The sequence below is a fragment of the Momordica charantia genome (genome assembly GCF_013281855.1).
Source record: "Momordica charantia cultivar OHB3-1 chromosome 7 unlocalized genomic scaffold, Mcharantia_2.0 BLBB01000007.1, whole genome shotgun sequence".
NCBI lineage: Eukaryota > Viridiplantae > Streptophyta > Magnoliopsida > Cucurbitales > Cucurbitaceae > Momordica > Momordica charantia.
In genome coordinates, this window is record NW_028275165.1 from 1,290,210 (window position 1) to 1,304,453 (window position 14,244).

The window sequence follows — 14,244 nt, forward strand, 5'->3', positions numbered from 1 at the left end:
CGGAGCTTTTTCCAAAAAACTCAATCGAGCATCCAATCCAATAATGAGATCCGACCAAGATTGTTGAACCCAAAAAGAGACACCATCTTAAGAGATCTCACGTTGAATTGTTACGTCCAATTTATCTTTTGAATGTAATATATTTTTAACACCAAGTACTTAATTGATTTTGAATGACTAAAAGATCTCAAAAGTTGGGGATATTGTTGTTCACTCACAATACAATATGTGGTCCAAACTGGGATCATCAGTATTATTACTTTTGTCCAATTCAATCTCTCCAGCTGTGCTTCTTTGTCTATTTCCACCACAATAATTTATCGACTTCTCCATATAGTTTGAAGGACACAAAGTTTTCTCCACGCCCCATAAATATCAGAGCTCGACGGAACTGAAAAGAAGCACCCAAAAGAAAGAAAAAAAAAAAGAAACACCATTAATCTTTCAAGTAGCCATGAATGAGTCGGATGAAGAAGGCAGAAAGTCACTGCCCAAATACTTCACCCTGAAATCGAGGATGAACGGGCGATATCTGCGGTATATACGTGATGATAAGGTCATGAATGGCTTCCTCAAGTTCTCTGGAACCCATGTGGTCAGTCCATTCGCAAAGTTTGAGGTTGAAGAAGCTAAGGACAAAGCCACCAAGAAGGGTCTCGTTCATATCAGGTGGCTTACATTTTGTTGATGAATTTTTCCATATAGTTTATTTTAGTCGCCCAACTTTGAGAAACAATTGGCTCCTTAGGGCTCTCATTTGCTAACATTTTTGTTTCTTGTTTTTTTTTTCTTTATTTTTAATGAAGAAAAATGTATTGCATGGTTCCAATCTTAAGAATTGAAATATGATAAAACAATTTTTTTATTTATGTTTTGAAACAAATTGGAAAATGGAAACAAGAAAGGAAAAACTAGTTTTGGTTGTTTCCAAAATTTCTATACAATTGTGAGAATGTTCCAAAAAAAAATGAGAAAGAAGAAACAAACTTAGTTGAAAAATACTTAGATTTCTTAAGAAAATTGGAAACAAGAAACAAGAAACCGAGAATGTTACTGAACGAGCCCTTAATATCCATCCATAGTTAACAAAATAGAATAAATTAAAAGTTGATCGATGTTAAAATAGGTATTTAAAAAACGTACAGGGACTAGAATGGAACCATTTTGAAATTTTGAGAAGGAAATCTAAACCTAAATGTATTATTTGAATTAAGTTATTTTTAAGTAATTTATTTTGTATTCTAACGTGACTTTTGAGGGAAAGGTTTATAATAAATGTGACTTGGGAGGAAAAATATTTAGTTGTTTGACTTCTAACCACCTATTACTATTACTATTAAGGGTCGGTGATAATCATTTTATTTTCAGTTTTTGGTTTTCGATTTTTAAAAAACAGGATTGTTGGTGACCTATTCAATTTTCTGTTTTTAGCCATTTTGAAATCCTATGTAAGGTTAAAAAAAAATAGTTTTTAAAAACTGATTTCATTAAAATCTAATCTTTTATTGTAATACTCAACTTTTTTTCTTTGTTATATTTATCTCTTACGAAAATCTTTCTCACTTATGGTTTGTCTCTCTATTTTTTATTTTTTTCTAATAGATCAGTTTCATTTCTCCTTCTAAAAATTTAATATTTTCTGAATTTTTTTCGCTCTAAAATTTCATCTTTTATAATTTTTCTTTCTTTCCCTAATCTATTTTTTCCTCTAAACATTATATCTTCTTTTCTCGTTCAATTTTCTTTCACTGTAATTTTTATTTATCTCTGTATTTATTTATTTTTCCTAAAAATTATATTTCGATTATTGTTTTTATCTCTAAATTTTTTCCACTATAATTTTTCTTTTTCTATCTAATTTCTTCATTTTTTATTTATATATTTTTTCCTCTCTACCTTACTTTTTTTTTTCCTAAAATTTTTCTCTTTTTTCTTTAACTAATTTTTCACTAATTTTTTTTTCTAAATCTTTTTATTTATGTCACTAAAATTTATCTTCCAAAAGTTTATTTACATCGGTCTAAACTTGTATTTTCATATCTTTACATCACGGATGACAAAAATTTCCGTAGGGTCAGGTGCCAAAAATAGATAATGCATGTCCGGACTCCGACCCCATCATTATAAAACCGATAATTTTTCACGAGAACATCTCTCGGATCGAAGAACGAGGTGGAGACGGGGATTACAAATTTTCACGAGCACGAGAATGGAGGAGAGCATCCTTACTTGCACCCACACCATTGTTATCTTTACTCTATATAGTGTTTGGTTTTCTATTTTTTAAAAATAAAAAACAAACATATGTGATTTTTGTTTTTTAAAAACAGAAAACCAAAAACCAAAAGCTAAAAACAGAAATGACCAAAAACCAAAACCAAAAATATTATCATCGGGTCTAAATATTTGATAACTAGGAGAGATAAATGCAAAAAAAAAAAAAAAAAGAGATATTTTGGTGTAAAAAAACATGTGCTGTCATTTTTCTAATGGGTAAGCATGAAAAATAACCACCTACCTCTGTTCACACCCTATTTTTTCATTCATCAATAATTTCTTTATATTTTGTTGGATTCCAAATTATCCATTCACAAGCCGTATCCTTGTTAAATAATGCTATCGTGACTACTAATTTTGCTTACAAGCTAACAAAACTACGGATGGTGAAGGTGTTGTTACAACAATAAATACTGGGTTCGTTGGTCAGATAAGTCCAAGTACATTGTGGCGACCGCCAACGAACCCGATGAAGACCGATCAAAATTCTCATCCACGTTGTTCGAGCCCATCTATGATTACGATGAAGAGGTGTACCGTTTCAAACACGTACAGCTTAATGAATTTCTTCAGCTACGAGAACATTTATTGAACCAATTTCAGGATGCTCTGTTCGCCAACAATGACGGATACGGAATGGACGAGTCATATCAAACAACGGTGGTGGATTGGTCCACGCTGTTCATACTTCCCAAACACGTGGCATTCAAAGGCGACAATGGCAAATATCTAAAAGTCCATTCTTCTGGGACTCGATATCTGGAGTTTTCAGGATCCGATGTGGCAGATGCTGCAGTGGGGAACCAAATCTTCATCACTTCCGATGGCCACGTGCGCATAAAAAATGATGATAATGGCAAATTCTGGATTCGTGATCCCAATTGGATCCACGCAAAAGCCACAGAACGTGATTTTGATGATCCCAACACACTGTTTTGGCCCGTCCGAGTTGGCAGCCGCAACAGCGTGGCGCTTCGCAATAGAGGAAACAATCATTTTGTCAAGAGACTGACCAAAGATGGGAAGACTAATTGTCTCAATGCTGCCGAATCCACTATAGTTCCGGAGGCCAAATTTGAGATGGAAGAACTTGTGATGTCGAGGTCGATTTACGACGTCAATTTTCGGGTTTCAGATGCTCGAGTCTATGATGAGACCCCCACGACAATGACCACCAAAGAGGTTAGTGATCAATTGCGTTCGATTGTAGATTTAGTTTATGAACTTTTAAAGTTCTAAGTTACTAGCATGTTACCCTTTTCAGTTTGAACCTATTAGATACAATGGTTAGACCAAAAAGAAGAAGAAAAAAAAGGAAAAATACACATTGTATCTAATAAGATATTGGCCTTTACTTTTTTCAATGATGTGTTTAACAGTTTTGTGAATTAAAAAAGGGATACTTGTAAATAGATCAAAAACATTTAATAAAATTAGCAAGATAGCAACCACATTTAATTTTTTCAAATAGAGTACTTTTTTTAAAGTAAAAAAATTGAGGTCCAATTTTAAAATGACAAGTTTACCGAAATGATATATATATGTATATATCTCTAATATATCTAACTACTGATATATGTATGTGATATACATTGATATATTACTGATATGAATTTCTGATATACTTGCAATATGTATGTGATATACATTCGATATACTACTCATATGAGTGTCTGTACAATATGTATGTGATATATATCTAATATACTACTGTTACTGATATAAGTAAAAATTTTTGCTAAATTGAAAAATTTTAAAAACAAGTGACCATTTTGTAGAGAGAGGAAAAGAGATGGAGGGGAATAGAGAGCCAAACGAGAAGGATGGAGAGGGAAGAAAGAGGGAGAGAAGGGGGAATGAGTAGGGAAGATAGGGAAAATGAAAGAAAAATGGAAAAAAATGACAAATAATTAAAAAAATATAACATTAATAAATATTAGTGTCACATCAGCCTTCTGTTAGTAAATGTTAACTCCAAATACCTTTTAGAACTATTTTCTAAAGATTGAAGACAAAAATGTCACTTTTTAAAAGTTATGGATCGAATAGAAACTTATCTTCAAACTGATCAGACACTAAAAATATATTTTACTCAATAATTTATTTATATTCCTTGAACTATTTTGTGTGGGTTTGGAAACTAGCACAAAAGGTTACGTCCTATTTTGATGCCATGATAAATCACTACTCAAAATTTAAAAACTTAAGTTGATAGGGTTACATTATTAATGATCTCATGTTGAAAAGAGAGGGGACCTAATGTAGGTTTATTATAGACATTGGCTACTCCTTTTATTGTCAATTGGTTATGAAATGGAATCTCATGAATATTAATATCGTATCAGAGCGTAAAAAGCTCAAACGAGCCATCTAACAATAGTTTGTAACAAATATGTGCTTTAATGGTTTATCTATATTGTCAACAGACGGTGAATATGAATAGTGAACCCCAGAAGCAGAAGCTGAAGCTACGGTTCGAAGACACGAAGTCATCGACATGGACGAACTCTGTGGCGACAAAGATAGGGATGAAGATCACGGTCGAGGTCGGGAATCCAGAGATCTCCAGCTCAGCACTAGAAGTGTCAACCGAGTTCAGAGAGGAACGAACGTGGGGAGAAACTAAAGAGACGAAGACTCGGAGGGAGATCGAGCACGAAGTTACGGTGCCGCCGATGACAAAAGTGAGAGCCAAAGTGTTGGCCACAAAAGGGTTCATCGACATACCTTACTCCTACACTCAAAGAGACGTTCTCACCAATGGCAAAGTGGTAATTCAACACTTCGACGATGGGGTCTATATTGGCAGCAATTGCTATAACTACACCTTCTTGGCAGAACAAGAAGCTGTGTGATCCAAGAGATAATATGCAAAATGAGACTCAATCTTATGGAATTAATGTATTGAATAATGCTTGCTATATGCAGCTTTCATTTCCTCTGTGGTTTTTGCTTTTATGTGTGTTGATAAACTCTGTTTTCAACTAAATAAAATTTATGCTCTCTTTTATACGTTGGGATTAATGATTATTGTCCTAGTTATTTCTATTCTCGGTAGAGTTTGATTTTCAATTGCATTATTCTTGCTAAATTTCTTGAAGAAAATAAATTGTTCAATACACTCCAAACCTCTTTGGAAGACTCACATTCCAGTATGTATGAGAGAATTGTAATCAATTTATCTTGTCGATTCCCACTAAAAAATTTGAGATTTCAAAATGGCAGTAGATGAAGATTCATCTTGTGATTGAATAAATTCTTGTGGAATTTCACCATCTGTAGTAACTTGAAGACCTCATAACAGGAAATTTTCATCATTCAACTTGATATCTTGTTTCCAAGATTTACAATAGAAGATTCCTTATTCATCGTGGTTAATTCAGAACTTCTTCCTAACGATGAATGGCATTGAATCGAGTTTAGGTAAAGCTCTGATACCATCAAAGGATTTTGTACTCAGTAAAGAAAACTATTCAGGAGAGAAAATCTTATCACTGAATATCTGACCTCATTCTCATTGAATAAATTCCCAAATAGACCACCATATATATAATCTGTAAATTACAGAAAGAAGATAAATAGCTGCCACGTAACCAAAACAGTTCTGATTTTAAACATATCTTAACAAACTAATGTGCTCTCTTAAACATTGAATAGGGTACTGAATTTCTGTCCACCGTTGGGAAAGGGAGCCAAAACATTAAAAAAGAAGTGAAAGCTAACGGGCCTGGAAAACAAAACAAGTCCAACCTAATGTATTTCATTCTTCTTCAACGAGTTGCACTGCAGCAAATGTTGGGAAATTGATTGACCTGAATGATTTTTCCGAAAATATCCAATATAACCAATAATATACAAATAGGAAGAATAACAGTAAACACAAGTAAACGTCACAACAAATTATACTGGTTCACCCCTAAGGACTATGTCCAGTCTTCCATTCACATGTGGGTAATTTACTAATATTGTTTAGGATTGGATATAATAACTCTCCCCAAAATATCCTCTTGAGGTCTCAACAAAAGCCCTAGCTTCTAAGTATTTTACAGAATTAATACTTAGGAACACGAATGAAAAACTCACAGAATCAAGATACAATTACCCGATAATATTGATCTTGATCAACCCCAAAGCTTCTACCAATGCCCGAGCCGCTGCCACTAATTTGCTGCCAAAACCCGCTCCAAAACGGCTGCAAATAACCCATTGTTTGGCTAGTAAAATCCTAAAACCCAAGGCTGCGTATTTATAAACATCGAAACAGCGCCATGGCGCTACGGACGGAAAGTCCGTGTTGCGCCCCCATTTGGACAGCGTCGCGGTGCTGTCCCCTAGCGCCGCGGCGCTGCCTCCTCGGTTCGAGTGGCCTGCAGCGCTCGCTTCTCTCCTGTTTTCATCTTACTTCGATCCCGACACATCGCAGCTCAATCTTGACTCTTCCCTAACTCGATCTGACGTCGTCTTGACTCCACCAATCCCAACATCAAATTTACAAGAAAAAAAAGAGAAATCATTATAGAAGTATTTTTTAAAGGGATGCGGCACTTCGCAGACTGAGAGAAGAAAGAAACTCGGTGGTGGAAATCTTCGGTAGAGAGTAGAGAAAAGCGAGATCTTGGTCTATAGAGCATGGACAGTATGTTCTCATAGCTCTAGTGAGGTTTTTAATTATGTATTCCTAAATGATAGTTGTTGTGATGTTTAGAAGCAAGGTAACCATTGCCATGATTTCTACAGAGCGGTGTAAAGCGAAAAGAGAAACCCAATGTAATCTTCCTATCGTAGTGGAACCTATACGTATTGCAAAAGACTGGACATAATCCCGAACTTGGGATGAACCAGTATATTTTTTGTTGTTTGTTTTTCTATCCCTATATCATATTTTCTTTATTTCTACTTTATTTTGTGAAGGTAAAACTAGTTACTCTTATTGGAGGACTTGGCATATTTTTCCCAACAGTTGGCTTTTTTGGTTTAGAGTCATTAGATATAGTGAGCAATCAAGCTTCGAAGTAATTATGAGATTTGATAGAGCCAACTTTGGATATTGGGAATGCAAAATGCAGTTAAGGATTTGCAAAAGAGGTGCACAAAGTTTTGAAGGAACAACCAGCTCGAATGGAGAATGAATATTGGTAATAATAGATTGATGAATAGGGCGTTGCTATCATCAGATAGTGTTTGTCAATGAATGTGGCAAGTCTCGTTGGAAATGAGACAACGGCAATAGATCCGATGAATGCGTTGAAGAACATGTATAAAAAATCCTATACAAATAATAAGGTATATCTTGTTAGAAGATATTTGAATGTTTATCTGAAAATTCACATTCAAATGAAGTCACTAATTTAATATCCAGTTAGCTTCTCTTAAGATTAATTTTAGTGATAAAGTGAATGTTATTTTATTGTTACTTATTTACCTAAAAACTAGGAAACGATGCAAATGACTGTGTCTATTTCATTAATAGATTAAAGTCTGAATTTTTTAGAAACACGTGATACTGCAACAGGCAAGGAAATTTGGAGGAAAAGGAGGAAAAGAATCCATTTCTTGTCATTGTTGTGGTTCAGCCTTTGTCATTTCAAAAAATGTAAATAAAATATTGAATATGATGATAGACAACCTAGAAATAGTCGGAGGAATGAGAATGAAGAAATCGAATGTTATTACCACCCCAATAAGCCGTTTCAAGAGGCACTGTAGAAAATTGAAGGAGCATTTAAAAAAAGATAAAGGAAAATGCAAATGTAGTTGTGCACGATGCCCTTATTTGTGTTGAAAGTACCAAGTACTAGAAGACCGATCATTATAAATGAGTAATAGACAACACAGCTTCAGTACAAATATTTTAAGACAATAGATTGTTCACATCTTTCATGGCAGACAACTAATGTCTAGTGATGATGGGGAATTAAAGACTTTCCATAAGACAAAAAGGATTGGAAATGTTAGTTTGAAGATTGACAATGGAGCTGAGTTGGTTATGCGAGATGTCGGACAGTCTTCATGGGACCAGGGGAATATATCCGAGTTGTTTCTGAGGAACTCAACCAGGCGCTCCTTGTGATCGTTGGGCAAAGTCACCCCCACATTGGTGGTATTTTCCGACCCTTTGATGGGTATCGTTTCTAGCTCTTCCGCCGAGGGATGCTCTTTTCTTGCTTGGTAGCTGTGATGGCGATATCGGGATTCAACCCCTTCTGGGCGCGAGCCCTAACGTGAGTGAACCCAGTTTGGACTGTTCGCCTGGAGCACAGATGGCACATACCACCTTGGGTCCTTTCATGGTAGTGATGTAGCATTCCCACGAGGCCCGCTACTGTTCGTCCACAGTTCCTATCCCGTTGGGGGTAGGGAACTTCATCATTTGGTGGCAGGTGGAGAGGACAGCCCTAAAGTGATGTATGGCTTGCCTTCCCAGGATGGCATTATACTCTATGGGGCCATCTGCTACTACGAACTCCTCGACCTGGGTGACAGCCTCCTTTCCATCCTCTGAGGTAAGAGGCAGCTCGATGGTACCCTCGGGGTGACTCGCTCGCCTGAGAAGCCGATCAGTGGGGATGGACATCTTTTAGGTTCTGTGCTGTCCCACCCAAACGTGCGTAGCACTCCTAAGTGAAGGATATTGGCCAAGATTCCGTCGTCCACCAGTATTCGATGCATAGGTACATGGTCTTTTCCTACGACGATGACAAGTGCGTCATTATGCAGCTGAAGTCGGGTGCCTGCCTCCCCATCCAAGAAGGTTATTGCGAGTCCCGACTCTATCAGCTTCGCCCTTAGAACCTTTTACGCCATTGGTGTGCTTCTAGCTTGTCAGGCTAAGGCCTTTCGCTTGTTACTAGACTCCCCCCTACTGGGGCTCCACTAATGATGAGGATAGCCGGCGAGCGTTTTTGTTTTTTTGGGAACTTTGACTTTACTTATCCCCTGTTTCCGTTGTACGTTCACCTGCGATGCCCTGGCTCCGAGCCTTCGCCCATAAACTCCTTCGAGTACCCTCTTTAGACCAAGGATTAGACTTGATCCTTAAGGTCGGGCCAATCGACAATGTCGTGCCCATGGTCACTGTGGAATTTAAAATACTTGCTCTTATCCTTTTTGACATGCTCTTATCCTTTTTGGCGCAGTTATTCTAATAGTGCTCCGGCCATTGCAGTAGGTTGTCGACAGGGGTCCCGTCAATTTGATCTAGTATCTGGTGTAACGGGATGCATGTGGAAGTGTACTTCCAATACCTTTGGGGTCGATCAGTTTTAGGGTCTAGGCGAGCTTCGCCCGCCTCCCTTTTAGAGGCAGCCCTTTCTGTCGACTTTCCCTTTTAGAGGATACTATGCCGTCGTCGAGTAACTTCGCCCGCCTCACCTTCAGTCACTCTGCCTTCGATTGCGTTCTCGTTGGGGGGGAAGATCCCCCCAGTTTAGTCGTCCAGGACGACCTCCATTAACCTCCTTACCTGAGAGGTCATAGAGCGTTAGTGGCTCACATCTCGTTGCGAAACCCCGAGCTTTTGCAGTGGGGTGCCCCACCTTTCGTTTGCCAATATAGTGTTCTGGGCCCCCTTTATTTTTTGCGGCGCAGGAGGGGTCGGAGAGGGCTTGTCAATGGGTTGGTTATGTTGACGGTCCTCGTCGACGGGGTTCTCGTAGGATGCTCATTGTCGGAAATTGTGTTGACAATAGCTTAGTGCGAAGAGCTAGTTTTCATTTTGGCTTGAAAACCTCGTCCCCACAGATGGCGCCAACTGTTGGCGACGAATTCCGATCACAGCCTACATGTCACTCGATGAACAATCCGACCAGGGAATGGGTGAACTTGAAAACGAAGTTACTCGACGACGGCATGGTATCCTCCCTAAAATGCTCCGACGATCAAGTTAGTCATTGAATAAGAATTAGAAATAAGACATCTCAAGGATCCTTCCTTTTATAGTCTCGGGTGGCTGACTGGGGAGGTGGACGGTTAGAGGTGGCAGAGGTACACGTTGTTGGGTGTATTGCCCTAAACTCGTAGTTTGTATTTTGTAAAAACAAATGTCTATTTAATAAAGTTTTATTCAATAAATTTGTTGTTGAATCATAGCTTTGTATTGTCCAAAATCCAATAAACTAAACATCCAAGGTTATTTATGATGTAATCGGGACAGTATATATACTGGGTATATAGTTAATATACGGGGTATATATTTGATATATGAATGGATAATGTCCCGTGAATAACCTAAAGGGTCTATAGTATATGGATAAGGCTGGGTACCTTATCCTGGCAACACTATGGATACGGCCCACTCTGTAAAGGTTACAGACGACTCGATCCAGGTCATTCGTGTGGAGACATGCGAGTGGGGATATCCTATACAATGAGTTTGTATAAGACCGGACCGCAAAATAGGCAATATTTAGTTGTAACACCGTTAACTAATAGATTGTCATTTCTTAGGATGACCAGACAACTCATTCTCAATCCTGAGTGAGCTATGGACTCCTGCCCGTGAGGGCTCGTTCTTTGATCTGTATGGGTGAGAGTGGCCCGAGTCGCCGACTCAACATTCCTACCATTTTGGGGACGAGACCGAGTGGGGAGCTGGGAACATAACTTCACAAGATGGAATTCACTCCTCCCCGACTTTAGGGAAGTAGGTGAGTGTTCCCTTAAATGCTGACTCCGGGACTTGAACAAGGGGCCCCACCCTCTCATTGGCCGAGAGGGACTTCCGGTTATTGGTTGGACCATAACCGGGTTGTTCATTAGAGGAGCAGTGGTGTTTAAGAAGTAAGATGTAACTCAGGGGTAAAACGGTAATTTGACCCAACTTGAGTTACGAACACTTGTGAAGGATTGACTCGTCATTAATGGTCGTATATCCATGGACACGAAAACATTCTGCAGTGAGAAGAGTGCAACTGCGGGTCTTTAGTGGAATGACTCGTAGTTAACGAATCTAGATTAACTCGGTCGATGAGTTTGACCGATTAATCTTGCATCGTTGGAGCTTCGGATCTGTAGGTCAATTAGGTCCCCTTGCTAGCTCATAACGGGTAAAACGAGGATCAAATTTTTGGAAGAATTTGAATTGTTCAAATTACTTAAGGGATTATATGTATATTGATACATTATAATATATATAGTTAAGAGGATAGCGAGGAAGATCCGGTGGTGGTGTTCGAGGGGAATTCACTGAAGAAACGTTCCTCAAAGGTTTGTTTTTCCCCTGTATTTTTCTTCTTTAAAATTCGATTTTCTATCCCAAAAATCAGCAACGAAGATCCGCTTCCGCTCCGGGAATCACATCCCTTCACACGTGCCATTCGGGAAGCCTCTAGGGACAGGCTCCTCCGACAGTAGTGGGTGGTAACGCCTTCTGTGGCCCAAGGACTCCTTCCTTACAACTATAAGGTGTGCCCCTTGGTACCGACAATGCGCGCCTTCCTCTACTACGATTATGAACGGGGCATAACCGCATTTGGTCCCTTGCTTCGTTCAATCGGACGTGTGTCCTGTTCGGTAACAAGGAACGGTAAGAAGTGATCGTATGTGGCCCCGCTTCCACTAGGAGTGGGCACTTGTCTTGCTCGGGTTTTATCCTCAACATTTAATATTTTTCCTCAATATTGCAAAAAAAAAAGAAACAAAAAAACAAAATATCACTAATATGGACCAAATATTAATATTAAGAATTTTAACATATACTTAAAAGTGTGAAAGGTTTATTTGTTAATTTAAATATTTTTTAAAAAATTATTTTTATTTTTAATATTTTTCTTAAAAATATTTTATTGATATTTCTATTTATGGGTCTATAAAATTGAGATCTTGACATCACATGATCAAACTAAGAATCAACCTAAAAGTTTAAGTTGATGGATTGGCTAAATTTAATTCATATATGAGATATCTCAACACTCGCCCTTGTGATCTTAGAAAATTGCACAAGACCCAACAAGTAGAAATCATAATTAATAGAAAAGAAAGAACAATGCAATGGTTCAAACAAGACGACCTTCTACTCCGATACTGTATTCTAGATTAATAAATTACCAATGAACCCATGCACGCTTAACTGCGTAGTTCCAAGTGTATCAGTGTTGATATGATTGCACTCTTGCATTGTTATTTCCATATTATTGATATAGTATTAGAGCCCAAAACTTTAGTTAGCCTCTGGGACGATATCAAAGTCGTGTTTCCTCTTGGTCATTATGACATTCCACCATCTCTCTTAACTTGAGTGCTTTTATCTAGCATCCTCTCTCTATATGTTCTCACATACTTTTTGAATGAACTGTATGATGTATTTTATTAAGAAAAAAAAAGTATCAGAGTCCAAAATGCTCAAACGAGTATCTGGTTAAAAAATGAGATTCGACCAAGATCGATGAGTAAAAAGAGTCAAGATTTTGAGAAGGCATGTTAAGGATTCCACACTGAAAAGACAAGAGACCTTACAAAGGCTTACACTTCTTTCATTATGAATTAGTATCGAAACAAAACACACATGAATATTAATAACATCTACATTGGTTTTTAAAAGCTTGCTTTAAACTAACAGATGAAGTAGGAGAAGATTCCTCGAGCTTTTTTTTTCTTTTTTTAGTTTATTATTGAAGATATTTCACTTCAAGCTGAATCCTCGCACACCCATGTGATTATATATGTTAAAGATGGACAATGAAATTTCATGGATTCTAGTGGGTACCCCTAAGAAAGAAGATAAAAACCTTCCAAACACTAAAAAATAAAATAAAATAGAATAGAATAGAGTAAAAGTGCACTGGTCCTTTTATAATAATAGTTTAATTAAATTATTTTTTTCGAACAAATTTTAATTAAATTAATGAAATCAACTTTTTCACCAATTTCCTACAAATCATACATAAAAATGTTTATAGGTCAACTAGTTAAGATATATATCTCTAACAAAACAGTTGAAGTCTCTCCTCTCCTCCCCTTATTTTTTAACTCAAAGGAAAAAACAAATGATATATGAAACATTATTGAATGTTCATACAATTAAAAAAATAAAAAATAATTAACCAAACTCAAATAATGTCATATTTGTGATATAAAAAAATAATGTCATATTTGTTAATAGTTTTTAGAAAACATATATTTATAATTATTCTATATTCCATGGTACTATTAACTAATTGTCAAAATGCTTGATATTAATATTGATTATTTTTCTTATGGAATACGTACTCACCTGGTACAGGGTACTTGTCAAATGTCAGAAGTTCAAATACCCCATCGTCACGTGTTGTTGAATCAAAGAAAAGAATTATGGATGACAAAGGACTTATATTTGATACTTAAATACCAAAAAAGCATTTTACATTACATTTCTTTTGTTCTCTTATTTAGCTTTTGTTGTTACTACTAATATGATTATAATCCATGTTTTAGAAATTATACTTCCTAAAAAAAGTTATATATTCAAATAGTTCACCTCTATATTTCTCAAGTGAGTATTTTTCAAAGAAAAAGGAAAGAAAGAACTTTTTTTTTTTATTGCTTGTTTTGTTTTTACAGGCAGCTTTGTATAATTCAATAGTTTTTCATGCAAAGGGTGCTCATTTTCTCTATGGAGATCCCATCCCCCAGAAGGATAAATTTTTTCTTGGGGATGTGAGTGGTGAAAAAAAATTTCTCATCACCAAAATGGAGACGGGAAAGAGGAATATGGTCCTCGTCAGGTTCCCAGTCCCACCCGGTTTGTTTTTATTATCTATATAATATATATAATAAAAATATTGTATTGTTTTGTTAGGTGGTTTTGAGCGGGTTTTGGCAGCGGCTTGGGCATTGGTAGAAGCTTTGGGGTTGATCAAGATAAATATTATCAGGTAATTGTATCTTGATTATGTGACTTTTCATTCTTGTTCCTAAGTATTAATTGTGTAAAATACTTAGAAGCTAGAGGATTTCTGTTGAGATCTCTAGGGGATATTTTGGGAGGTGTTA

The 14,244-nt window shown here is 36.8% G+C and overlaps 1 protein-coding gene across 1 annotated transcript; it reads left to right on the forward strand.

Annotated features, from left to right (window-relative positions):
• The first annotated feature begins 364 nt into the window (after positions 1–364).
• Positions 365–5,289, forward strand: LOC111024286 (uncharacterized). The gene is made up of 3 exons (XM_022301933.2): positions 365–669; positions 2,670–3,459; positions 4,704–5,289. The coding sequence occupies exons 1-3, from the start codon at positions 455–457 to the stop codon at positions 5,130–5,132; spliced, it is 1,434 nt and encodes a 477-aa protein (XP_022157625.1). The 5' UTR covers positions 365–454; the 3' UTR covers positions 5,133–5,289.
• Positions 5,290–14,244: the final 8,955 nt, after the last annotated feature.